At 38.3% G+C, this 27,563-nt stretch overlaps 1 protein-coding gene across 4 annotated transcripts in view; it reads right to left on the bottom strand.

The window, feature by feature from the left end:
* Window positions 1-27,563, bottom strand: part of EFL1 (elongation factor like GTPase 1) — a 125,121-nt gene that overhangs the window by 90,663 nt on the left and 6,895 nt on the right. For 2 of the 4 annotated variants that reach the window (XR_004264683.1, XM_032264824.1), the window contains exons 4-12: window positions 24,252-24,336; window positions 16,188-16,321; window positions 15,313-15,450; window positions 13,543-13,757; window positions 7,221-7,344; window positions 5,419-5,495; window positions 4,567-4,703; window positions 3,837-3,959; window positions 1,482-1,581 (exon numbers count right to left, since the gene is read on the bottom strand). Coding sequence is in view for 3 of the 4 variants with exons in the window: in XM_032264824.1 (XP_032120715.1) it covers window positions 1,482-1,581; window positions 3,837-3,959; window positions 4,567-4,703; window positions 5,419-5,495; window positions 7,221-7,344; window positions 13,543-13,757; window positions 15,313-15,450; window positions 16,188-16,321; window positions 24,252-24,336 (1,133 nt within the window). In the remaining variant the exon portion in view is untranslated. Of the gene's footprint in view, window positions 1-1,481; window positions 1,582-3,836; window positions 3,960-4,566; window positions 4,704-5,418; window positions 5,496-7,220; window positions 7,345-13,542; window positions 13,758-15,312; window positions 15,451-16,187; window positions 16,322-21,536; window positions 21,905-24,251; window positions 24,337-27,563 lie in introns of those variants that run through there. The other 2 variants (XM_032264826.1, XM_032264825.1) reach the window with 2 other exon arrangements.

Raw genomic sequence — 27,563 nt, 5'->3', positions numbered from 1 at the left:
TGAAATGATTCTACTGGAATCTCTCAGATACTCCCAACAGCCAAAAAACATCCAATCTCCTAAAACTGTTACTACAAGAAATTGTTACTACATGTAGCACTGAAATACTATCTGGGAGTGGCCTCAATACAAAATTAGACATTCATTCGTTCCATTATTCACTCATTCACCCATTCACTGACCTGTTCATTCCCTCAATCAGACATTCACTCATTCACTCTTCATTTACTCATTCATCTATTCTTTATCTTCAGGGCAAAAATTATTGAATACTCCCATGCCCAAATCATTAAGGAAGTACTAAAAACAATACACAACCTTTCTCCTGAAGGACAAACAGAATTTTATCAGAAGAAAAGAAGCCTTCTTAGATGAAGGAACAGCACAAGCAAAGATATGACATTTGTTCAGACACTAGTATGTTAGAGAAACAGAAATAAAAATCTAGTCAAAACATGGTTTGGGGTCAGGTCATGCTGGGTCTGAAATGCCACTAAGACAGGTCGTTTCTTTCGAAGGCTGATGATCTGACCTTTAGTCACTCACATATCATTTTCATGACTTCTGCTATATCTGCATATTATTTAATACTTACATAAATGGATATTTTTACTCAATAAAACTTTAAAATCTCATTACTGTAAAAGCTTTATCACTTGACATACATAGGCCATACACATGAAAATAAACATGACAGCTAATTAAATTAAAACTTGTTTCCCTAAGTACCACTGAAATCATCGCCAACACTTCACACTTGAATCAAAACTGCTCAAGGCAGTGAAAATCATTAAGGGATTTTCAGCAAGAAACTTACAACTTCATAGCTGAATCTTATAAAGATCACTCTAAAGGAAGAATGCCAAGTGAATTGGTGGAACTGGTGGAACTAAAGATGGGGCAGGAGAACCAGCTGGGAGGCTGCTGCAACAATATCCGCAAGAGATAACAGAATCTAACTAGTGGGGAAAGCAGCAGAGACAGGAGGAGGGGAACACACATGAAAAACAGAAAACGTAGAAGAGACAGACTCCCCAAGACTCTGTAACGTAAGAAAGATTCCTCTCCCACACCTACCACACCGTACACACATAATACACACAGAGAAGCAGAAATACTCATACATTCATAATCTCTACTGAGGTAGACAGAATCAGATGAGACAAGGTAGGCTGAGATTAGAACTCGCCTGACATGTTCAATAAAACTTACCTGTTGCTACTACCATTAACACTACCCTTCAAACTTGTATCAGTTCAATTCAATATCCCAGAGCTGATTTCAATAGCTTTCTCTTACAGAGGTATCCCAAAAGGACACATTTCTGTACAAATTGTGTGCTACCCTGGGGATTGGCTTGATGTGAATTCTGGGTTGAGGAGGAAAAGCATTATCTGTGCCCCCCTCACCCACACCCCAACTATATCCCACCAAACATATGCCATATTCCTAGCCCAGCCCAACTTTCCCCTTTCCCTTACCTTGGCTTATTCTGAGGCAAAGCCTTAGCATCAACTGCAAACATTTTGGAAACAAATATAATAACTGGAGCAGTGTCCTCACTTCCACATTTCATAAAAGCTAAACAAATAGGAAGTAAAAATGTCACTATTTTTTCCCATTATTTAAAAAAACAGATTTTTCTGGAAAACAAAATATTTAGATCATGGCATCATCTAAATACATAAGAAGTTCATAACTTTTTCCAACTATGATAAAGATTTTAATTAGAAAAGTGTAAGATTGCTAGGAAAGAATGGCAGAGCGAGGGCAAACAGAGTTGGCAGAAAGAAGGACAGAAAAGCAGCAAATTTGACAAAGTGAGGGATCCTCTATGAAAGCTAAAGCTCTGCAATCAGGTTAACCATCTACTATAAGCACGAATACATTCTGACTGTATAAAGTACAGAAAAGATAGAATTAAGGAATGTTACCAAAAGCCAAACAATCAACAAGGTAGTTTGTTAACAAAATACATCAATAGCTTTTCCAGTCTTCCACAATAACAAGTTAGAAAATAAATGTATAAAAATACTGCATTATATTAACAAATGCTTAGAAATAAAGATTCAATACTATGAAGATACCCATTCTCCCTAAATACATAAATTTTAACACAATTTCATATTAACATAGGAACATTTTCTTTAACTTATATTGGAGGTATAAAACCATTGGTTAATGAATGTTTTTAAAACAACTCCATCGCCTCATGTTAAAATAATTTGTATACAAAGAAATCAACAGTAAAATTTAAACAAGAAAAAAGAAAACCACGGGGGGTAAGAATCAAACATGTATCAAAAGTTTTGCCAGCGGAAGCTTTGACATGCCCTGACGTGTCTTAAGAGCACCGCTCTGTCTGCAATATTGAGAAAACACTAACGGGAATCAAGATCAGAAGCAGGGATACTAGTTTTCTTTTCTCTCTCTCTCTTTTTTTTTTTTTTGGAGATGGAGTCTCACTCTGTGCCAGGCTGGAATGCAGTGATGTGATATCAGCTCACTGAAACCTCTGCCTCCCAGGTTCAAGCGATTCTCCTGCCTCAGCCTCCTGAGTAGCTGGGACTACAGGAGCATGCCACTACGCCCAGCTAATTTTTGTATTTTTAGTAGAGACGGGGTTTCACCACGTTGGCCAGGATGGTCTTGATCTCCTGACCTTGTGATCCACCTGCCTTGGCCTCCTAAAGTACTGGGATTACAGGCATGAGCCATCCTCCCTGGCCGGGACACTTGTTAAACGATTCAAATAACCAGGTGAGAGATGGTTGTTGCTTGGCCCAGGGAGGCAGAAGTGAAAACGTTGGGAGAAGTAGTTGACTCCTGTATTTCAAAGGAAGAATAGACAGGATTTGCTGATGGACGGGATGTAGGAGTGTGAGATAAACATAAGGGCCACAGATGACTCCAAGGTTTTTGGACTGGGTAAATGAAAAGATGGGGGTGCCCCTAACTGAGATGGGAATGACTAGGTGAGCAGGCTTGGGGATAAAATACCCAGTTTGGCATACGTTAAGATGCTTCTTAGACAGCAGAGTGGAGAGGAGTTCTGGAGTCCAGGAAACAGACATGCTCTGGAGATACAATTGTGGAAATTATGAGTATGTAGTTGTCATTTAAAGTCTTGATATTGGATGAGATTATGAAAAGAGTGACTGCAGGTAAAATAGATGAGGGTCAATGACTTGAACCTTGCTTGGGGCACCTCAACATTAAAAAGCCACGGAGATGGGGAGGAGTCACAAAAAGAGATTATTAAGGATAAGCAGCCACGTAGACAGGAAGAAAAGCAGAAGCAAGGGAATGGAAACAGCGGAAGCCTAGAAGTCAAGGGAAGAAAGTGTTTCAAGGAGGAGGAGTGATGGACTGCGTCAAATGCTAGTGACAGATCTCGTCGTGTGAAGACTGAAAAATGGCCATTAGATTTAACAAAGCGAAAGCCAACAGTGATGCCAAGAACAACAGTGTAATGGTTTGGGTGCAGAGTTACAAAAGCAGTAGAACTGGAGGAAAATAGAGACAAGAAAATACATAGGGACAAATTTCATGGAGCCTGCGAAGCCCCAGAATGGAATGGGAGTTTCTTTTCTCATGAGGAGCATGTGTACAGGAAGTCGCTGGTCTCTCACCCTACTGGCTGAACAAAATGGCTGTGGTAAGAAAACCTTCGGGTGGCGGGTGGGAAGCAAAACTGGTGAAATGATCATTTGTGAAATTGCTCATTTGTAGAAGTGGACATTTGGCAAATTGGCATTCCGCAAATTGGTCCCGAGCTGCCTGGATGGAGAACAGTCAACGACATGGTATATTCCAACAGGTCCATCTTTCCTCACCTGCTTTCAGTGCTTGAGTTTCTGGTGGAAGAGAGTCAAAAGTTTGCGATCCTGTGCACATCAGTCTCTCCACTCTCTCAGCTGTGATATCAAGGGGACTAGGAAGTTTCTGACACACCATAGCTGAAGTCTGTTGTTAAGGACTCAAAACCTTGAGCCAGTGCCTCCCACCAAGGCAAAGGTTCACTCTATGCACTGAATATTGAGGTAACAAAGTCTGTCCATACAGAAAATGCCTGTGTTATAAGGCAGCACTGCTTTACGCATCACATCTCAAAACATGCATACAGTTTCAGGGGGTTCACAAACTCCTTAAAGCTCAGACATGATCCTCACAACAGATACATTAACACTGATGCGCATGGAACAAATGAGAACAGAGCTTGGCAGGTCGGCTACTGGTGACCTTGAAATGAAAGTTATCTAACACAAACATCTAAATCATCTACCTATACTTAAATCTTAGTGCAAACATTTTTATTTTGACAGATTACTAAACAAACACAAAAAAGAACTAAGAGTTCACTATTAGGAATGTTAACACAAATTAGTATTAGTGTATTAATCATTAAAATATTTAGTACAGTTTCATGGCAGAAAACTAAATAAGCACAGAAGACCTATTTTGGATTGAATGTTATTTCCAGAAAATTTCCTGGTTGCCCTAACACGTTGCTTTTACTTGCTTTACCAAAAGTACTTCACTAGAAACCATTAAAATAAAGGATACCAAGAACAGCATGGGAGATGGGTAGCCACTGACTGCAAATGGCATTGATCTGAACTTTAGGGTCTGAATGTCGTGCCTCCCGGGCTCCAATTTTTAATCCTAAAGAAGTCACTATTTTATCAATTTTTTCTTTGTCCCTATAGTAAACACAAGATTGGAGGGGGAAAAAGTCATATGCAGATATAAACAGGCAGTGAGGAAAACGAACCCAACATTATTTGGCATATTTTTACCCTAACGTGTTACTTTTTCAAAAAAAGCTAAAAATGATTGAAGGGAATCCTGCCACAGAAGAGGCCTCCTCCACCTCTACTCTTATATGGTCACGTGAATTCTTCTTTAACACTTCCCAGGAAGCGCTTCTCCATAATCTCCTCAGGCAAGTGATATCAAGTGGTAAAGCAGTTTCACAAATAAGTGCTAAAAAGTCATTATTCCATCTCAGGAATAACTTAGAAAGTAAATTTACTATAGCAAACTTGTACCAGATGAGTTATTTCCCAAGTTCCCCATTAATGATCCTAGTATCAAGCACCTTTTGTTCTTTAATAACCATTTTTTAAACCTGGGTTTGCATAAACAAAGGTCCAATGTTTCTTTCCATCCTTTTCTCTCTTCACCTCAGCACTCTATAAGATATTGCTGTCCTGTCCCTCCAACATTGCCCTTTAGTGGGGTTACATAGACTCCTTTAAATTACTTCCAAGCCCTGCAATCAACTCATCTGTAGAAGCTCTGCTCACTTTCTCAGTCCATCTCAGCTTTCTGAAGTACAACTCATCAAACTGGAAAGTAAGACAAATTATACCGCCTAAAGATGCCTAAAAGTAAACAATGTTGTAAGAGCCTTACTTTTTCAAGACAGCATCATACAAACTCCATATATTTTCCAGGATCAACTGTACAAATAAAGGTTTCTTTCCTTTGGCCTGTACAAAAGAATATATGGGCGTAAATTCCTGAACATTTAATAGGCATTTATATATTCCTTCTTGACATGCTTTTATTATCAATATGTTTCATTTCTACTTGAAAATATTTATTCAAAAATAAAGTAGATGAAAGTAATTATAAGAATGTACTAAACAGTCAATAATCCACAATCAATAATAAGCCACTGTTCTTTCCTCTGGGAACCAGAGACTTTACAAGTGATATGACCATTTGTGGGTCATATTACCATCGCTGTCACCAAAGAAATACACATGGCACCCAAGCCAAGAGCTAAAACTTCACTCTGCACTGCAGGCCCTTTTCATGGACTTCAGTCTAAAATTATGTTATAGGAAACAAAGTATTCTTAAACATATTTCTAAAAGTTCACAAGGATAGGAAAATTTTGAAAACCCAAAAAACCCATCATTTTTCTTACCAAACTAGGCAAAAAGTTAATAGCAGGAGCACCTTGAGTTGTATACTCTTCCATATACATGAGATGGGATATATTAATAAATTGATATCTCCTGTCTGAAGAACTACTGGCACCAGTATTAAGAAATTAAGAGTCATTGGCTTCGAATGCTCAGTTTAAAAAAAGTCATCATGAAGGCACAAAACTTATGCACAAAGATGTCTATCATAACTCTACTTACCATATCAAAATATTTGAAAAAAAAAAAAAGATGTCTAATCTTAAGAGAATGATTACCTAAGTGATAGTGCTCTCACAAAATAAAATAACAGGGTGCTTATTGAATCATTTCATATAATCATCATAACTATCCTGTAAGTGTTATTATCTCAATTTTACAGATAAAATAACTGGGATAAAAGTCACAGAGCCAATACGTGGTGGAGCCAAGATTCAAGCACAGAGTCACCTCCCCAGGCATGCTCTTTCCACTTAGCTATAGTCATTCCCTTTTAAATATATTGTTTATAAAAAAAGCTTTTAATGGCAAGGGAAGATGTTCATGATATGACAAAAGCAAATAGGCAGCTCCATTGTATAAACAGCATAATCTCAACTGAGGGATGTATATATCTATGTAAAAGGAATGAAAGAAATTACAGCCATCTACTAGCAGTGCTGGCTTCTGATTTTTTGTTTGCTGTGGCTTTATACTTGGGAGTACTTTCTAAAAAGCAATGTATATGATTTTCAATGACAATAAATTTATGAAATCCTGGTTTTTACATTAAAAAAATAAAGCTCCAAGAAAAGTATCCTTAGAGGGCATATGACAGCATTCCTACACCATTTCTATCTATAGAAGGGGTTTCAGGGAGCACCCACCTCTCCCCATCTACACTGCACGGTGACCAGCGTGTGGTGAGATAAGGCCTCAGCTGAGACTAGAAGTACAGTGTGAACCATACAGCGACGTCTAGAAGAGACATCTCTTTATGGTGAGAGACAAACAAGTGCATGGCACAAAATGTGTGTTTTCAGGTGCCCCAAATCTAAGATTTTTGGTCTTCTGGAAAAAAAAAGAAAAGAAAAAGCAGCTCTTTGCTCACTATCCTTAAAAGAGCTAAGGACTGTATATGAACAATACCTATATATGACTTGTAAGCCTTTCCCAATTATATACAGTAAAAAATCCCTCATGAACTCACCTGCGTACATTAAAGCTCAATCACATCTATTAAAGATATTACAGCATAGGTTTTCATAGGGTAAGAATAATCAAAAGGGACATATATCACATTACCTGATCACCCTTCATAATCTTTTTAGCCTTCATATTTATATAGTAATCTCCCCACAAGGTTTTCATAAGAACTTCCTTTTTGATGCCAATTTTTTGACTGTAGATTCTGGCAAAGTGCTCAATTCTGAAAGAAGACCAAATGTTCATGTTATTCATAACAACGATTAACATAACTAACATTTGAACATTTCTGTGACAGGTACTGTTCAGACTTCTTTACACGTGTATTACTAAACTTAATCCACTATCCTACAAAGTTCCCCCATTTTACAGAAAAGGGTAATGAAGTACAGAGGTATCACACAGGGAAGACGTGAGGTGGGGATTTAAATCCAAGCAGTCTGGTTCCGAAGCCTAGGCTCAGGTCTACACTAACGTGAATTGCAATATAGCTTTCTTTCTTAATTTTGCACCTGTAAAACAAGATAAAACCAGGGCCAAGAAAATGCAGGCTCCAGCTGCCCATCACAACTCTGCCAGCAATACAACTTTATTTCAGCTACTCACTCCTGTGACTGTTGCTCACAAAGGAAAGAAACCCTTGAGCCACAACCTGCCAAAACAAGTTTTTTATTATCCCAGATTAAAGGTAAACATACACACACTGACTTAACTTGCATCAGCCCGCAGAGAAACCAGTTACCACCATGGTCTCCAGGCATAGGAGGACAACTAAGGGCGCTATATACAGGATCTGCATTGTCTGGATAAAGGACCTAAGAACCTTTTCTTTAGAGAACAATATAGTTTAATTTAAGGTTTGAGATGAGAATTTTCAAAGAACATCTTAATAGATGACTGCTCAGGGGGAAAAAAAAAAAGGTATATCCCATTTTTTTCCCAAACCATACTGAAAGCCCAACCTAATGCAATCAGAGAAGAAAAGGAAATAAAAAGTATACTGATTAGAAAAGAAGAAATAAAACTATCTTTGTTCGCTGGTGACTCTTCAATCGGTCCTCCACAAATGAAGACAAGGCGGAAGATGGACATCCACTGGTAGAATTCCTATGCCTCAAAAAGAAAGCAGGCTCTGCCTCACTGCCTTCTCTGTGGATCCCTAAAAAGAGTCAGGCCTCCCTGGCTTCCTGTGTTTCAGCAAACCCAGAACAGCCCACAGAGCCTTACTTCCAGATGTTACATCAGGACACACTTATCTCTGTGGCTTTTCATTTATCAGCACCCAGTTTTGCAAGGCAGGCTGCAACCCGCCATGCAGATTTGCGAATCCAATTCGGAACCTACAGGCAGATCCAAGGATCTACACATGGAAGGAGATAATAGGAGGCAACCACTGTGGACTGACATTATTGCTAGTGTTTTTACCGTCATTAATTAGTTACAATTTTTAAACACTGACAATTTCTAGCACTTCTCTATTCTTGAATTCTATTTTAATTCATATCCTCTACCGAGTAACTGCAAACAAGATTCTAAGAAGCCTGCAGAGAGATTTATAGCCCAACACTTCTGATCTATTTGTTGCCTATCTTCCTGAATGACAAATCAGTCAAGTATGAAACTACTAAGCCACACACCCTTTTACCCTCCAAGCTACCCAGGGGATTAATGTTAACTACAGAATTCTAAGACACAGTTACACAAAGACACATAAAACAAAGGGCTTTTCATTGTCTCCTCTCTCCTGCCCCTATTCTATAAGGCTGAAGACTCAGTTCTATGTATCTAAAACAAGAACTTAGATTCTTGCTGCTCCCCATCCAACTCAATGTGTTTCTGCTTTTCAGAGTAGACTCTCCCAGGTTAACATCAATGAACAGGATAGGTTAAAGCAGAAGACCTAGGTTCAGCCCCTAGTCACACTTCTTAACCCTTTCCCACTGCAGAGAGTTTACAGAACCATCTTTCAAATTCTGAAATGTGCTCATTTTCCACCTTTTGTGGCACATGCAGCTGTCAAGTTTGCCTATTCACTGACATTTTAGAGGAAAATTGGAAGGAAAAAGTCTCTGGTGCTTTCATTTCCACCACTACTTTTCCATAAATTAACATATCAACTTGTTGAGAACAGACACTAGCCAATCTCTAAATCTGACCTTGTCTAATACAGAAGAACATTCATTTATTGGCTGCTACTACCTAAAAATGTCAAAAGTAAGGGCTACAAAAATTACCCTCACTCTATCCATTCAACTTTCTCCCCATTCCTTTTTCTTCTACAATGAACTTCCCTCAATTTGTGTGATTTACACTAAAATTAGCATAAAACATTAAATTACTTATGAAACTCACTGTAAGAAAAGGACAAGCCTCCCACCTTGTGGCTTACTAGCAGAATGATCACAAATTATGAAATCAACAGGTCTGACCCTATTATATGACTGAATGAATGAATCACTGTGAATGAACCTAAAGAAAGTCTTGAAATCATCTTAGCCCAATATTCTTTTTTCAGATAAGTAAACTGAGGCCTAGAAAGGTGATAATGACAAGCCATCAACCATATATGAAAAGTGCAAATTCTTAGCAGGTTCACAATTTCTATTTTTATCATATACGAATTACCTCAATTTTAAGTCTGGTATGACCTTTCAGGCATCAAAATGGACTAAAGTATCTATAATTTATTACAAATAGAAAATTATGGTATTATATTACACTGCCCAAGACAAAATACAGTCAAAGGGAAATTGGAGAACAAGTTTATGTAAAAAGGAAAATATATTTAAAAAAAATGAAGCCAGAGATTTGTTAGGTTACTCCCAAGCCTTCCATTCTGGTCAACTCCTGATCCTTTCTTTCCATTTCTAAGTCAGACTGATATACATTTCATGAAGAGATTCTGTTTTCTCCTAGTGCATCGTTTTTGGTTCTATGATCCTTGCAAATTACATGCAATATCAAGCCCACAACTAAGGTTATGTCATTATTATTTTTCCAAACCACAGGCATTTTCTCAAAGGAATAATCTTTTATCTACATTTGGATTTTTTGATTCCACAAGTCAGAAACTGTTACAGTTAAAAAATGTGATCAATTACCTAGCCCATTCTGAAATCCAGTATCACTGGCATATGGCCTTAGCAATAAGAAGAAATAAGGATCTTTAGGCCCCACAGGGAAGACACCAGAGAAGTAGCATGTCAAGAAAACACAAGCTTCAGGGCCAGGCAGACTTTAATCTTAATATCAGCTCTACCTCTTAGTAGCTGAGTGATGTTGAACAAAAGTTACTCAATGTTCTTGAGACTTATAAACAATAATATCTATTTCAAAGGAACATGTTGTCAGAATTTGGTGAAATAATTTAAAGTGACTAACTCAATATCTAGCATATGTACATCCTCAATAAAGCTAGACTAACTTTTGCTACTGCTGGTATAAAAGTTGATATAAATATATTTGTTCATCTATGTATAAATAATTTCAAAAAATAAACAAAAAAATGACAGGAAATTAACTGAGCTAAGGAATAAAGTGGGATCCTTTTGTGGTACACATTTGAATTTACTCAAGAATAAAGTTAAAAATCAATTGTATATAAAATCTACAAAGAAATGCAAAACTGGTTCAATATTCAACAACATCAGTCAATGCAATATACCATATTAACAAGCTAAAGAAGAAAAATCATACAAATAGATTTATCAATACATAAAAGGCATGTGACAAAACTGGACACATTCATAATAATGACTTTCAGAAAAAAGAATATTAGGGGACTTCCTCAACTTGATAAAGGACGTCTAAAAACAGCCTGCAGCCCTAACATTATTTCTAATGGTGAAAGACATAATGCTTTCCTCCTAAGATCAAGAACAAGGAAGGACGTCCACTCTCATCACTGTCAGTCAAATAGTGCTAGAAATTCTAGCCAGTGCAATCAGCAAAGGAGAAAACAGCATGCAGGTAGAAAAGGAAAAAAAAAAAATTCCTATTTGCAGACATGACTGTCTCACAGCAAGTTCCAAAATATCTACAAAGAACTACAAGTGAGTTCAGCAAGGTGACAATATACAAGATCAACATACAAAAATCAATTGTATTTCTATGTACTAGATGAATGTGTGAACACCAACATTAAAAATATCATTTATAATCATTCAGAAAAATAAAAAATTAAGTGTAAATCTAACTCAACATGTATAGCACTTATATGCTGAAAACTATAAAATGCTCATAAAAGAATTAAAAGAAATTTTAAATTAAATGGAGAGGCATAGTGTTCATGGAATAGAAAAGATTCAACATAGCAAAGGTGTCAAAATTATCCCCAAATTAATAGGTTTACCAAGCAATTTCCATCAAAATCCTAGCACGATGATTTTGTAGATATAGGTAAGATTACCATAAAATTTACATGGAAAGGCAAAGGCCTGGAACAGCAAAAATAATTTTGAAAAAAAAAATAATGTGGACAGAAATAGTCTACCTGATTTCAAGACTTATTATTTAGCTACACTAATCAAAATGATGGGGTATTGTTGGAAAGACAGACACACAGATTAATGGAACAGAACAAAACACTCAGAAACAGACCCACAAAAGTATGTCCAACTGATTTTGACAAAGGCACAAAAGCCATTCAATGGAGAAGAGAGAACTTTTCAAGGTTCTGGAGTAAATGGAAATCCATAGGCCCTCTCTACCCACAAAAGAAAACCTCAACCCAAGCCTCACACTTTATACAAAAATAACTCAAACTGGGCCATGGACTTAAATGTAAAAAGTAAAACTAAAACTTTTAGAAAAAAATGAGAGACAATCTTTAGGATCTAGGACTAAGCAAAGGGTTCTTCAACTTGACTCTAAAATCAAGATCCATGAAAGAAAAAATGATCAAGGGAACTTCAGCCAAATTAAAAACTTTGCTCACTTTTATGGCTGGCTGCGGTGACTCACACCTATAATCCCAGCACTTTGGGAGGCTGAGGCAGGAGGATCACCTGAGGTCAGGAGTTCAAGAGCAGCCTGGCCAACATGGTGAAACCCCATCTCTACTGAAAAACAAAACAAAACAAAACAAAAAACCCCACAAAAATTAGCCAGGTGTGGTGGTGCACACCTGTAGGCCCAGCTATTCAGGAGGCTGAGGCAGGAGAATTGCTTGAACCTGGGAGGCGGAGGTTGCAGTGAGCTAAGACTGCATCACTGCCCTTCACCCTGGGCAACAAGCTGAGACTCTATCTCCAAAAAAAAGCAACAAAAACAAAAACTTTGCTCACTTTGAAAGACACTGTTAGAGGATATAAAGCCAAACTGTAGACTGGGAGAAAATACTTACAAAGCACATATGAGACAAAGGACTAGTGTTTACAATAGGAAAAAACTCTCAAGAGCATTAAAAAAACAACACAATAAGAAAATGGGAAAGGATGTGAAAAGACATTTCACCCAAGAGGGCTGCAGATGACAAATCAACACATGAAAAGATGTTCAAGGCAAACAGTTGTTAGGAAAACGCAAATTGAAGCCTCAATACCATATTAGTATGCACTCCATAGAATTGCTAAAATGAAAATAGTGACAACACCAAAAGTGAAAATTTGGAGAAACTGGATCACTCATGCATGCACTGCTGGTGAGAATATAAAATGATATAGTCCCTCTGGAAAACAGTTTGGTAGTTTCTTTAAAAACTAAACATACAACTACCATATGACCCAGCAACTGCACTCCTAGTAACCCAGAGAAATGAAAACTTATGTTCACACAAAAACCTACATATGAAAGTTCATAGCAGCTTTACTCATAATGGCCCAAAAATGGAAAAACAAAACCAAAAAAAAAACCAGACGTTCTTTAAGGGGTGAATGGTTAAAATGGGGTAAATCCACACCATGGAATACCACTAAGCAATAGAAAGGAACTAACTACAATATTAATGCGTGTAATCACTTGGATAAGTCTCTAGAGAATCATGCTAAGTGGAAAAAAAATCCAAAAAATGCTACATATTTTTTGGTTCCATTTCTGAGTTTTGTTTTGATTCCATTTCTCGAATACCCTTGAAATGACAAATTTGGTTTGGTTGTCAGGGGTTTAAAAAGGGTTTGAGGATGGGAAGGAAGTAGCTGTAGCAATATAAGGGCAACGTGAGGGGGCCTTGTGGTGCTGGAAATGTTCTGTATATTGAAGGTAAATGGCAAAGTCCTGGTTGAGGTATTGTAGTACAGTTCTACAAGATGTTATCATGGATAGGCAGCAGGTACTGGGGAAAGGGCACCAGAGTACTCTCTGTATTACCTCTTAGTACTGTAGGTGAATCTATAATTATCTCAAAATAAAAAGTTTCACTAAAAAAAAAATTAATTGTATATAAAATCCACAAAGAGATTTAATCAGATTCAAACAGACTTACCCAAAGCCCCATCCATCTATTGCACTGGTAAACACCACATTTCCCTGTTCTGGAGAGAAGTAAAGGTGAGAATCATCTGTGTCCTCCAAGCCAGTGCTCCAGTCATATACTTGCTCTCCTTGTTCAGAATTTGGATTCACTTGGGATTCAGTTTCTCTCTCTGCTCTTTCTTCTAGGACTTTAGAAGTAAAAAGAGTTCCTGTGAGTGCATTAATCTAGGAGAGATGGTGAAATGGCAGAGTGTCATTCAGATGCTTAGCACGCTCGCGGCAGGAAAAACACTGTTTCACCTGTGTTAGGGCTAGAATCATCAGTCAGTTTGGGCTCATTAACCACACACGGATGGAGGTGACATTTACAATCAGTGAATAACTTACATGTATCCATTCTTCCACAACTCAGCATAACTAAATTATAAGGCTTTTGGAAGGTCATTTTGTGATTATTACTAATTTAATATAAATGTTAATGTGTCATATCCTTAATTTGTTTTTCAGTACTGAGGCCTAGTATCACAAAGTACTCATGATTTCCAACCCTCACAATCCTAGTTTGTAATCTCAGTCCACTGCCTTGCCCATTTCTCACATCGGTTGTCTGAAATGTTCACTACTGCCTTCAGGCCCTCTTCCCAATTCCTAACCCTCAACTACTTTCACTCCCCAATAGGCAGTCATCTTATGTCCTACCTCAGAAAGAAAATGGAACCTGTTACTCAGATTTCCTTTGAGTACCCCACATTCCAATCTACAAGCTCATTTATGTCTGCAGATACCACTGACCTTTCTCCTGCCAATGCAGGGCAGAAGTTATTTTACCTGTTACTATTTTTACAGGGAACGATATCCATCCATCATTCTTTTTCACTGTTCTACTTTTATTGTTTCCTGCCTTTAGCAAATAAATATACTCTAGTTGCTCTCATCAATGGCTTTCCACTGTCTTGAGGAAGAAATTTCAAATTCCTATGCATGGTGTAAAAGCTTCACCACCATCGAAACCCTATATCCGTTTTCCCATCTCTTGTCACTGTTTAACGTGATCTAATTCTTCACCTATAAAACAATTTGCGGTTCCTTAAATGAAACATTATATTGTGCTTTTTCTTGCCTTTATGACTTTGCAGATCATATTTCTTCTTTTTTGAATGTCTTTTTCCTAACTGTCTACCTGGCAAACACCTACTTCTTTCCTTCTACCTCAAGGCTTCCATTGTAAAATTTCTCTTGACCCAGACTGGGTTAGATGGCCCTCATCTATGCTGTCATATCACACCCAGGGCTTATCTCATTGTTCTCCAAATAGCTTTGTTTGTCTCCCCTACTATACTGTGAGCTCCTTGAAAATAGGGATTCTGACATGTCCATCTTATATTCACAATCCCTAGTGTACAATGGACATTCGATAATTCATTTATTCAACATATATCTATGAAATATTTGCTGAATAAATAAATGAATGAATGCTTGGGTAAAATTTCCTTTAAAGACAGGTAATAAAGTTCTAACATTGCTTCGCTTTGGAACCACGATACAAAGTTTTAAACGAGAGAGCCTATTGTCCAAGCTCTGTATGACAGGTGCTTCCAAGAGATGGAGGGGACTGAGAACATGCTTATTCTGTCGCCTCTGTCGTAGAATAACATCAACATGTAGGAATCTGAAGTGGAAAAGTGAACTTTTCTGTACCAATGCCTCATACCTAGCTCAGAAACTTCCTTACAACTCTTCTTCAATGCCTAAATTTTTTAAATATTAAAAATTACAATACCTGTTCTAAAATATTCTTGAGGTGAGAATAGGCCTCTTGTGGGGTGAATTTCAGTTCCACTATCAAGCGATCTATCTTATTAATCACTAAAACTGGACGGATGTTTTCAAGCCAAGCTTGTCGCAGAACTGCCTGTGTCTGATAAAAACAGAAAGAAAAATGTAAAACTCATGATTTGAAATAATTGAAGCGCATCAGAAAATCTTGATTAACAATCAACCCATTACCATACTCCTTTATCACACTCTAGATTGTGCCAGTCAAAGGTGTTCACTAGGCATTCACAAAGTATGTATACAGCACAGTAGCAAAGAACAATAGACAAGAAATCATCACTGCCTTTATTCAACTGACAGTTTAAGAAGGATAAATAAGGCCAGGTGTGGTGGCTCACGCTGGTGGCTCACGCTTGTATCTCAGCACTGAGGCTGAAGCATGCAGATCACTTGAGGCCAGGAGTTCAAGACTAGCCTGGCCAACATGGTAAAACTCTGTCTCTACTAAAAATACAAAAATTAGCCAGGTATGGTGGCACATGCTACTCTGGAGGTTGAGGCATGAGAATCACTGGAACCCAGGAGACGGAGGTTGCAATAAGCCACTGCACTCCAGCCTGGGCGACAGAGCAAGACTCTGTCTCAAAACAAACAAAACAAAACAAAACAAAACAAAACAAAAACAAAGTATGTTAAGTTAAAGTCATCATCTCTAAGATCCCTTCAGAACTCTGGGGATTTAACTCTATCACTGATTGGAACGTTACCAAATGTGAAATATAAAGCCAATGTTCTTATCAGTGAAATACCTAAAGTCAGTCAGTTCCTCCTCTTTCCTCACCTTTAACATTTTAAATATTTCTCATCACAATCCATTACCTGAGGACAGACTCCTTCCACGGCATCTACCACAATGATGCATCCATCACAAATGCGAACGGCGGTTGATACTTCTGAGGAAAAGTCCACATGTCCCGGAGAGTCTATCAGGTTAATCAGGTACTCCTCATTACCTAAAATAAAATTTGTAAACACACATTTTCAGTTGTGCAGGCATACAATGCTCTTCCTCAGGCACTCTAGAATAAGAAAGTAGAAAGCGTCTAAGATAACACTGAACAAAGCTAAAGGAGTCAAAAGCTCAATCAAGAGCTACCATTTCAATTTTCCCCACTGACGGGACTACTGATCCAAATAGCATCTGTATAAAACGTTAAAGGACTTCATTATTCTAATAGTTACCACTTAAGAGCTCAGTGGGAGCCAGCCACTGTGCTACTCACTTTTAATGTGCTTATCACATATTATTGAATCCTCACAGCATCCCTATGAGATACATATTACATATTACTTTACAGATGAGTAAAAGGAGAACGGTAATACGTATCTCATAGGGATATTGTAAGGATCCAATAATATGTGATAAGCACGTTAATCACTGAAAGAAATTAATCAATGCCCAAGGGCCTAACAGTAAAAGCTATTCAAAGGGCCAACAAAGCAGTTGGCCAAGTTCTTTCCTACAATTTAGCAAAGAGCAGTGTATGAATCTGACAAGATTTAGACTCAATTCCACAAAAACTTAAGGAGGTTACTATGTGCCAACCAGTGTGCTATGTGCTCTCCCAATAACATCTCCTCCTTCAATAGTGTCAACAAATGTATTCAACTTATAATAGGGTGATGACAGATCCTGAGTTGTCTGGTTTTAGCACTGAAATTCCCAAATCCCATCAAAGCCCTTAGTCATAGGCAAACAAGAAAAAAAAAATCATCCTAGGTTATGGAGAGATATCATTAAACATTAACTTAGTATTCCATGCAGAAAATTAATAATACTTCAGAATTCTATACTCATTCCCCCATTATTGGCAAATTTGATATAATTCTCTTTTAGAGGCAGAGTAACTATTTGAATGCTCAAACATATACTTTACTTTTTCTCCTCCCCCTAACTCAGTGTTTATCAACTTGAATGTGCTCAAGAATTACTATAAGGTTAAGTATCCTTTATCCGAAATCCAAAATGCTCCAAGGAGCATTTCCATTATGTGCCATGTTAGTATTTGAAGAATTTCAAATTTTGAAGCATCTCAGATTTTGGATTTTCTGATTTGGGATGCTCAACCTACAATTTATGGGCCATTTAAAGAATTTTCCCCCAATATAATTTTAATGACTTCGCTTGTACCCTAGGTGATACTGATAAAACACCACCACAACGATAACCACAAAAACATCTGTGGACTGCCTATTTACACCTGGCATTGTTCTAAGCATATTGCAGAAATTATCTAATGTTTACTAAGATCATACAATTCAAAATGATAGAAGTTCAAACCCATTTAACTCCAAAGACCGTATCTCTAACCACTACACTCAGATAGCAGTAACTTTCATCTCACATGCCAAGATTCCACCGCTAATGAATTCCTAAAACACTGGCGGAAGCACTCCCAAGTGTACTCTAGACTATGCCAGTCAGACAAAGGTCTTCACTAGGCATTCAGAAAATGTGTATACAGCACAGTAGCAAAGAACTACAGACAAGAAATCATCACTGCCTTTATGCGATTGACAGTTTAAGAAAGATAAATAAGGCCGGGCATGGTGGCTCACGCTTGTTATCTTAGCACTCTGAGGCTGAGGCAGGTGGACCACTTGCGGCCAGAAGTTCAAGACTAGCCCAGCCAACGTGGCAAAACCCCATCTCCACTAAAGATGGGGCTCAGTGGGAAAGACTGCCATTACTTAGCAACAGACTGCCTTCTTCAGTACCATTCCTCCTGATCTTTTCATGCAAACTGCTTTATGAAGAGCAACTGCTCTGGCTGAAACCACCAGAGAAGGCTCCAACCAGAGAAGATCGTGGAGATCTCCAAAGAAACTCCAAGAAGTCAAATAACCAGAGCCCTGGAGCAATGGTCCACCATATCTCAGTTGAGCCTTGCACTGTCAGATCTCACACCAGTTCTTCCAGCTAACATTTTCAATAAGTACCATGGTCTCAACCAAGTAAACCAGAGAAAAACAAGCATGTCTAGCAGTGGTCTAGGGTCCTATCGTAAAAAATTAAAGCTGTGAGATTCTTAAAATCACTCAGCATTTTCTTAGCCTAAGCCTTTATTTCATAGGAAAACATGCTAATGCCCTCAAAAGGTAGGAGACTGAACCAAGGTCCAAAAAGAAGCCAGCCAGAAATACACCTAGAATCTTAGTCACTTCTAGGGTCTTAGATTCCTTCATCCTTTGCAACTGGGGACTTGCCTGTTCATTTGGCTAAACTCCAAACTTTAGAGTGGGAAAACTTCAAGCACTTTCCTACCCTCTGTGATACTACTTGGACCTGATACAGAAGTTTCAGACACTGGGTCTCCTGTCAAGTTCTTTACAGAGTCTAAAAATGCACTTGTACAGAAATTTCAGGTTTCCTATACAACAGTGCTTTTATCTTTTATTGGAGTTACAAATCTTTTAGAGAATACTCAGAAAAATGAATACCCACCTACCTATCTATGCTCTTCTAATTACACATCCATTTCCAGATTCTTGGAAATTCATTCAGGAAGGGTAGGTTCAGATCTAAAGAGGAACTGAAAGCTAGTGATACACCAAGTGTTTCCACCTGAAAATCTACATCCTAAAAAATAAGTGTCTAATCAAACAATAGAGCTGAGAAATACAGCCGGCCTTGGAGCTCACATCACATGCACATATTAAAGGTTCAGCGAAGCCCTGATAGAGAAGTCTGTCCAACTCTGTTTAACCTGGAGTTTCTCAAATGTATTTAATGGTGAGAAAGAGTTAATGCCATGATTAGTCACACAACTGACGAAGTCTTGGCTCAGCTCTGAGCCAGGCCTCCCAATTCCTCTTTCAATGCCTTTTCATCTTAACCCTTTTTAAACAACTGTAACCTAAATTTCAAAGGTTGGGCAAAGAAGTTCCACATCTATTACAGAAAAAAAGTCCATAAGCACAGCTATTCTGCTGTGACTTCAGCCACATGATGTCCCTTTTAAAAATGCCATTTACTACTTTTGGTGTGTGTGATCAAATTAAAAAATACATAAAGACAGGTATAGGGTTTATCATGCTAGATGTTTTATTATTGCTAGTGGAAATTATTTAAGAAGTAGAGAATGTATAACACTATTCAGGAGACAAAATTTTTTAAGCATCCTAAATGATCTTTCCTTAACAAAGTCCTGAAACTATATATTGAACTAATCCCTGCAATAGCATTCAGGGACAGAAACTTCTGCTGCTTTACTTCCCAGGCATTCCAAACTAAACCACTTCATTTCAAGGCACAGATCTAATCAGTCAAGCAACAATCCAATCTTTTCATGTTCCAGGGAACTGAAAAAAAAAGTTGGAATCCCAGCACTTTGGGAGGCTGAGGTGGGTGGATCACGAGGTCAAGAGATCGAGACCATCCTGGTCAACATGGTGAAACCCCGTCTCTACTAAAAATACAAAAAATTAGCTGGGCACAGTGGCAAGTGCCTGTGATCCCAGCTACTCAGGAGGCTGAGGCAGGAGAATTGCCTGAACCCAGGAGGCGGAGGCTGTGGTGAGCCGAGATCATGCCATTGCACTCCAGCCTGGGTAACAAGAGCGAAACTCCGTCTAAAAAAAAAAAAAAAAAAAAAAAGTTGGAAGGCCTGAAGTTAATTATGGAGGATATCTTCCAGACAATTTCTGCTGCTCATAGGCAGTTATGGGAAAAGAATTGCTCCCTGGCCCATGGTTTTAAAGTGCCATAGATAATTGTTTCACAGAAGGTGCACATTTGTCACTAGTACCTGCCAAAACATCTCTGTATTCAGTAAAACTTCATGTAAGGAGATTAGTGTTCAACTTCTAAAACATTGGAAATGCTTACTAAAGCATACACAGAAAGCTGATGAGAGAAAACTTCCTGTGAAATAAAAAAGAAAAACTGAAGTGATGGATGAAGATCTGAACCTCCTGCAAGTGCCTTATGTTTTAGTGTATTGGTAGAATATTTTGCCTGACAATAAAAATAACAGAAATATGTTATCTGAAGATGTGTTCCTGACTAAATTCCTTATGTATGAACTGATAACAATTATATACATAAATTATACCCCAACTAAAAAGTAACACAAGCCTCCCTCCACAGGAAATGCCATTTATTTATTCATTGATTTATTTATTTATGAGACAGGGTCTCACTGTACCATTCAGGCTGGATGCAGTGGCACAATCCTAGCTCCCTACAGCCTCAAACATCTGGGCTCAAGCAATCTTCCTGCCTCAGCCTCCTGAGAAGCAGGGACTGCAGGCACACAAGGGTAATTTTTATTTTATGTTTTCTAGAGATGGTATCTTGCTGTGTTGCCCCAGCAGGTCTCAAACTGCTGTCCTTAAGTGATCCTTCTACCACGGTCTCCCAAAGTGCCAGGATTACAGATGTGAGCCACTGCACCTGATTTCCTTTTATACCTTAAATCACTACTATCCTTTTACATTTTAAATCAATGTATAACATGTTATAAATCAACTAATATGGCTTATTAGTTGACAGAATTGTAAAGGACAATTGTAAAGCTGACATAGGTAACAGGGTAACTATCTTTATGAGGAGCCTGCCATAAGGAGAGGTGAAGGGTGGTTGACTGATGGTAGGTGTCAAAACTATGATGGGGTCAGGTACAGTGGCTCACACCTATAATCCCAGCGCTTTGGGAAGCCAAACAGGAGGATCCCTTGAGCCAAGACCAGCCTGAACAACATAGTGAGACAATCATCTCCACAACAAATTTAAAAAATTAGCCAGGCATAGTGTCACATGCCTGTCATCCTAGCTACTCAGGAGGCTGAGGCAGGAGGACTGCTTGAGTCTACGAGTTCTGGGCTGCAGTGAGCTGTGATCAGCACTGCACTCTAGCCTGAGGGATAGAACAAAACTCTTATCTTAAAAAAAAAAAAAAAGTGACATGGGTTAGGAAAGAGAAAGGGAAAAATGATCTAAAAATACCTATGAATAGCAAACTGATTAAGCTTTCTTTTGCTGCACAAACCCAACCCGAAGGCCTCTCCAGACCTTCCACCAATGTGAGACTAGACCACGTACAGACCACTTCTGATTACATTTTGCCTCATCCGCTTTTGTTTTTTCTCAGTATGATGCCAGTCCACATCTGCCACTCAATACTGTGGCCACACCCTGAACTCTAACATCACTGAGAACTTCCCCACCTTTGAAGGCCTGCTGTGCATAGACAGTAAATCTAATAATTACACATCCACGTTGTCTTCATTCCTTTGATCACTGGCAGTTTTGCTTGAAAGGGTATAAGAACAAGAGCCAGAGTAAGAAATGCTGGAGTAAAAAAAAAGGTCGATGTTTACTTCTTACTTACTTGCAATCTAGCCTGAGTGACAATCTCTCTATGCCTAGCACCACCCTGGAGAGAGAGTCATAGATAAAGGACCAATTTCACACTGCTAATGCATGTCATTACTGTAAGACGCGGGTCCTATCATGAGATAAATTGAGAGAGTAATTGTATATTGACTAAGTATTAGTCAATACTAAATAGTAATTTGACTAAGAAGGGGGAAGGGGGAACATGCAGAGGAATATGGAGCTGAAAGAAGGATTTATGTATTTTTTAAGATAAGACAGACTTGAGCATGCTTAAAAGCTGATGGTTACAAGCCAGTACAGAGAGAGAGGTGGAAGATGCTGAAGAAAAGACCATAAACAAGGTAAGTCCAGAGCACAGGTTTTTGCCAGTGACAGGAGGCAAGCAAAAAATGCCCATACCACTTCCTTTTGAGGTACAGTGGCAAGCAGTTGAGAATTCTTCCCTTTTCTGTGAAACAGAAGAATGTCTGCTGAGATTGTGGAGGAGGAGATGACAGGTAGGCTAAAAGAGATCATAAGGTTTAAAACAGTTGTTGGGCAGAATGAGCAAGACCTAAGAGAGAGAGATGGAAAGTGTGCCGGCAGTCTGGAGGACCATTTGAGAACCTAGCCCAGGTACAAGCAAGAGGACATGTAGAAAATTAGCTTTATCCAGGATTAAAGTTTTGTTGGGAAAAATATGACAGAAGGTCAAGAACCAAAGAGACTGAAGACGCTGGCAAGGTTGTCAGTGAAAAGAGAAATCTGGACTGTATGAGGCAGGAAGAGAATGAAGAAAGAGGCTGATGGGAGTCAAAAAACTAGAGAACATTATGAAGTCAAAGAATGGGTACTTCATTAGTCAGGTCAAAGAAAGAGCTGAGAGAATTAAAGATAGTAGAGAAGGAAGCATTTAAGTTTGAAATGTCAAAGATGGATAGCTCAAGGTGATGCTAAAATCCAAAAGGTGGTCATGACAATGGATGGGTGAAGTGGAGAATCAATGATGTTGGGAGGATAAGCTGTTGAAGAAGTCATCCTCAGGGATGGTAAAAGCCACCTTAGAGGATTCAGGTGAAAAGAAAAATTATGAGACCAGGTACCAAAGTCACTAACGAACAGGGACCATAACCAAGAGCTGGCAATGATTGGAAAGGTGAGTAACTGGATGGTCTGAGTCTTGAAAGCAGCAGTTTGAAAATAAGGGTAGGAGAGTTAGCTTTTCTGATCAGATCTGGGAACAAAAAGAATGGCAATCCCGTATCCTAACCCAGAGATATACAGAACATGAAAGAATGAGTAGCATTCACTTGAAAAAAAGGACAAGGCAGGCAATGTCATCAGAAGACAACCAGGCAGGAAAAAGGAAGAAACATCAATAAAAACAAAATTGAGGATGCAGGGATGTTTGTTTACCTTGGAATGTTTTCAGAGTAAATTTTGGTAAGGAAAGGAATGATGGGAGATTGAAATAGGGCGTCAGAATCACAGAGAAACATGGGGAAGAGACTATAAGAGAGGCCAGATCATGTGGCTTAGATCGTGGGCAGTGAATGAAGATGGCAGGGATGTAGGTAATGCTGGCCTCAAGACGTCCACAGCAATCCCTGGTGGAGAGGAAATACTGAAGCCTCCAGAGAAATTAGCTGTGGCCTGACTTCCAAGAGACTAATGGTCCAAGTAAATAGGCTGGAAATGTTGGTTCTAGGGCTACTACCACATGTTAGAAATTACTCTGTCCTTGGGAAAGTGTCTTAACCTCTCTGAACTCCATTCTTGCATGTGTAAAATAAGAGTAATGGCTGTCACAGAGCTGCTGTGAAGATTGAACAAATTCATGCATATGAGACACACCTAGCTCAGAAGTGAGCTATCATGTACCTAGTTTAAGCCTAAAATCAACTGAATGCTTCGCAAAATAAAGCATTCTTAACATACCATTTTTTCCCTGTACAATGACATATATATGAAACATTTGTTTTAACAGCTGCACAGTATTTCGCAGCTTGGATGTATCCGTTTATTTAACCATTCTCCTCAGGTTGTTGCTATTTTTTTCACGAATACAAAGTTTTTAGTGAATGTCAGTGACATGTATCTCACATACTTATATGACTATTTCTGCCAGATAAATTCCTACAAGTGTTACTATTAAAGCAGTATCCTCGTTTGAGAAAAGCAAGCTGGTACTTATCATGGCAGTCTACCTTTAAGTAAATAAGACTCCAAATCTAATATGCAGGCCAGGCCATGAGGCAGAAGAGTAAGGCTGAACCAGCGAAAGTCCTAGGGCTCCTGACTTTCCTTGTGAAGAAATCCATACAATCACCTGGTGGAGGGGGCAGGTGTGAATTGCCAGTGCTTCTGCTCTCTCAAGCCAGTCAGAGGTTTCCATCTGCATCCAGGCCTGGACAGCCTGACGCTGACAACAGATCATGTCGACAGGCCAGAATAAAATATGTGGAATATAAGCAAAGAAACTGAGGCATGCAATTAATTCAGAAAGAGAGAGGAAGACATGTAAAATGCAAAACTCTGTTTCTTTAAAACACAAATTGATTTACCTGTTGTATAATGTAGTGAAATGGCACTAGATTTCATAGTGATCCCTCGGACCTGTTCATCTTCTCTGCTGTCCATGTACCTTAACTGGAAAAATGCAACATATGCATCTTTACTTCCCAAAGAATTAAAATGTAACATTAAAATTTGCTGATTTAGATTTGTTTTAAATACTTAAATTTTATTTTTTATTTTTATTTATTTTGTAGAGATAGTGGTCTCACACCAGTCTCGAACTCCTAGCCTCAAGTGATCCCCCACTTTGGCCTCCCAAAGTGCTGAGATTACAGGTGTGAACCACTATGCCCAACTAATACTTAAATTGTAAACCATATAGAGCCTCTCTCTTTCTCCCCTTCTCTGTCTCACTCTCGCACGCAAGTGTGCGTGCACTCTCTCTTGCTCCTTATCTATCTATCTATCTATCTATCTATCTATCTATCTATCTATCATCTATATGAGACAGATTCTGTTGCTCGGGCTGGAGTGCAGTGGCGTGATCTTGGCTCACTTCAACCTCCGCTTCCCAGGTTTAAACGATTTTCCCCGTCTCAGCCTTCCAAGTAGCTGGGATTATAGGCATGTGCCACCAAGGCCAGCTAATTTTTGTATTTTTAGTAGAGGTAGGGTTTTGCCATGTTGGCCAGGCTGGTCTTGAACTTCTGACCTCAGGTGATCCACCCACCTTGGCTTCCCAAAGTGCCAGCATTACACTGTGCCTGGCCCTCTCTTTTTTTAAGATGATGAGGGCTGGAGAAGTGAAGCTGGTTGAGGGGAAGGGAACATGACAAATTAAAAATCATTACTATTAGGAACTCATAAATGTATTCAAACACTGCATATCATCCCCTGAGTGTTGCTCATCCAAGTATCAGCCATGAATGATGGGGCAGTTCAAGAAAAAGTTACAGACAGTAGCATTTGGGGGAATTCTTTCTAAACACCAAGAACATAGCCATTATTTTCCTATTTATAGGCTGTTTGACAAATTCCAAGCAGAGATTGAAACACAGGTCTCTAAAGACAAGAGAAGTCTCTACCCCTTTCCCAAATGAACAGATTTTCCATACAACTTTTTAAAAACAGAATACAGTAGAAAATATTTGTAATATGACCATTTAGTTGATGACTTTCATATTACTGTACTGTCCACAAATGAGGGTCTCCATCTCATTCTCTAGGCCCTGCAGTACATGAGTACGGAGTGGTTTCTCTTAAATGAAGATCCCATCCCTTTCCAACTCCTTAGACCTAAGAGCCAGACTAACCTCCTCCTCCTTTCTCCAAAATGGTCTTTCCCTTATCGTACCTCCATTCTCTCCACTGTCAAACTTTTGAAAAATTCTTAACCTTCCTATTTACTCATTTCTTTCATTCAAAGCACAGAGAATAATCTGTTGACATGAACTGCCACATTTATTCATCCATTTAATTCTGTAATTTTCAGAAAGGCTTCCATTTCCGCAGCTCTGGCAAAATCAAAGTCCTAAAAGCTATCAACGACCTCTTTGCAATCCTTACTTTTCTTGATTCCAGTGCAGCATTACACATAGTCACTCTTTGTGTACATGTGTGCTACACGCATATGTGAAATTCTTCCAAGACTCTGAAATCTCTTAATTTACTTCCCATCTCTCCTTAGACCCCACTGCTGTTCCCTTCACCTCTCCAACCTCTCAGTCAGTCCCTCCTTCAAAAAGTCTCAGTCCCTTGTCAGTCTTCTATGATGTATGTTTTTAAGCACTGAGTTGGTATGAAACATGTATAATACATAACAACAGAACGAACCCCTGAGTATGCACCATCCCATTTAAAAAGGAAATAAAAAGTTTGTTACTTTTGAAGAACCCTGTGCCCCTGGCTTATAGGTAACCACAATCTTGAATTTTATCTTAATCATTTCCTTATTTTATAATTTTTAAAAATGAGTGTGTCACTAAGCAATATATCATGTAGAGTGGCAAGTTTTAAGCCCTATATTAAGAATCATACTTAACATAGTATACTGTCACTTTTTCTCTGCTCAATATTGTTTGCCTGGGATTCACCTATGTTGATGTAATTCATTCATTTTTATTAATCTGTAGGACTCCATGTCACAAATCTACCAGACCCATTCATCCACTGTATTACTGATGGACATGGAGACTGATTCCAGTTTTTTGTAACTATAACTGAGCTGATATGAATAGCTGTGGGTCTCTTGTACCTTCCCTACTGGAACTTCTGAGTTATTAAATCTGCACATTTTCAACCTAACTAGATAGTTCCAAACTATTTTCCAAATAGGTGGACTGATCCACAGAGGAGGAGTGCTTTTTTTGATTCATAAGCTCACCAGCTGATATTGCTGGACTTTATTTTTTGAATAAGATGGGTGATAAAATAGCATCTCCTGGTTTTAATTTACATTTCTCTTATTTTTAATGGGACTAAGTATTCTTTTATAAGTTTCTTGTATTGGTCATTTAACATTCCTTTTCTGTGAACTGCCTATACAAGGTTTTTGTTCACCTTTCTACTGGTTGTAATACAGATTTATTTTGTTTTGCATAGGAGTTATGTATAATCTCTGAATGTTAGTCCTTTGTCAATTATATATGTGTTAATATTTTTCCCAGTTACTAGGCTTGTTTTTTTCAATTTCTTTCCGGCATCTTTCATAAATATGTTCTTAATTTTAAGTAGTTTAATTAACCTTTTAAAAAATTGTTTGCACATTTCTGTCTTAAGAAATCTTCCTTTAAGGTCATAAAAATATCACCCCACATTATTTTCTAAAAGCTTTAATTGTGCAATTGATTTGTGTGTGGTGTTAAGTAGAGGCCCAATTTTTTTTTCCACATGGATAATCAACTGCCCAAGAACCACTTGAAAGGTCCATCTTTGTCCCACAGATCTGATATGCCAGCCTATATATCTGTGTCTGTCTCTAGGTGTACTATTCTGAGCCATCAGTCAATTTTATCCTTTAGCCAATTCTAGGCCACAGGTTACAATACATCAATACATTCATAATAAGTCTTGCCAGTGGGTAAGATGTATTTCCACACCCTACTCTCCTTCAGTCGTGCCTCAGCTATTAATTGGTTTATTTGCTCCCCTGCATATATTTTAAAATCAGCGTATCAAGTTCAAATTTTTAAAAATCTGTTGGAATTTTTACTGGAATTGCTGAATCTTTAGATCAATATTTTTAAAATATCATTTAAAAAATACTGAGTCAGCTAATAGGTGAACATGGTATATCCTTCAATTTAAGTTTTCTCCAATATCTCACAGGTTTTGTTGTTATTGTTGTTGTTTTTGTCGTT

The sequence above is a fragment of the Sapajus apella genome, unplaced genomic scaffold, assembly GCF_009761245.1.
Source record: "Sapajus apella isolate SASKATOON/1434 unplaced genomic scaffold, GSC_monkey_1.0 scaffold147, whole genome shotgun sequence".
NCBI lineage: Eukaryota > Metazoa > Chordata > Mammalia > Primates > Cebidae > Sapajus > Sapajus apella.
Note: the sequence above shows the minus strand (reverse complement) of the source record. Positions and strands in the feature narration are given on the sequence as shown.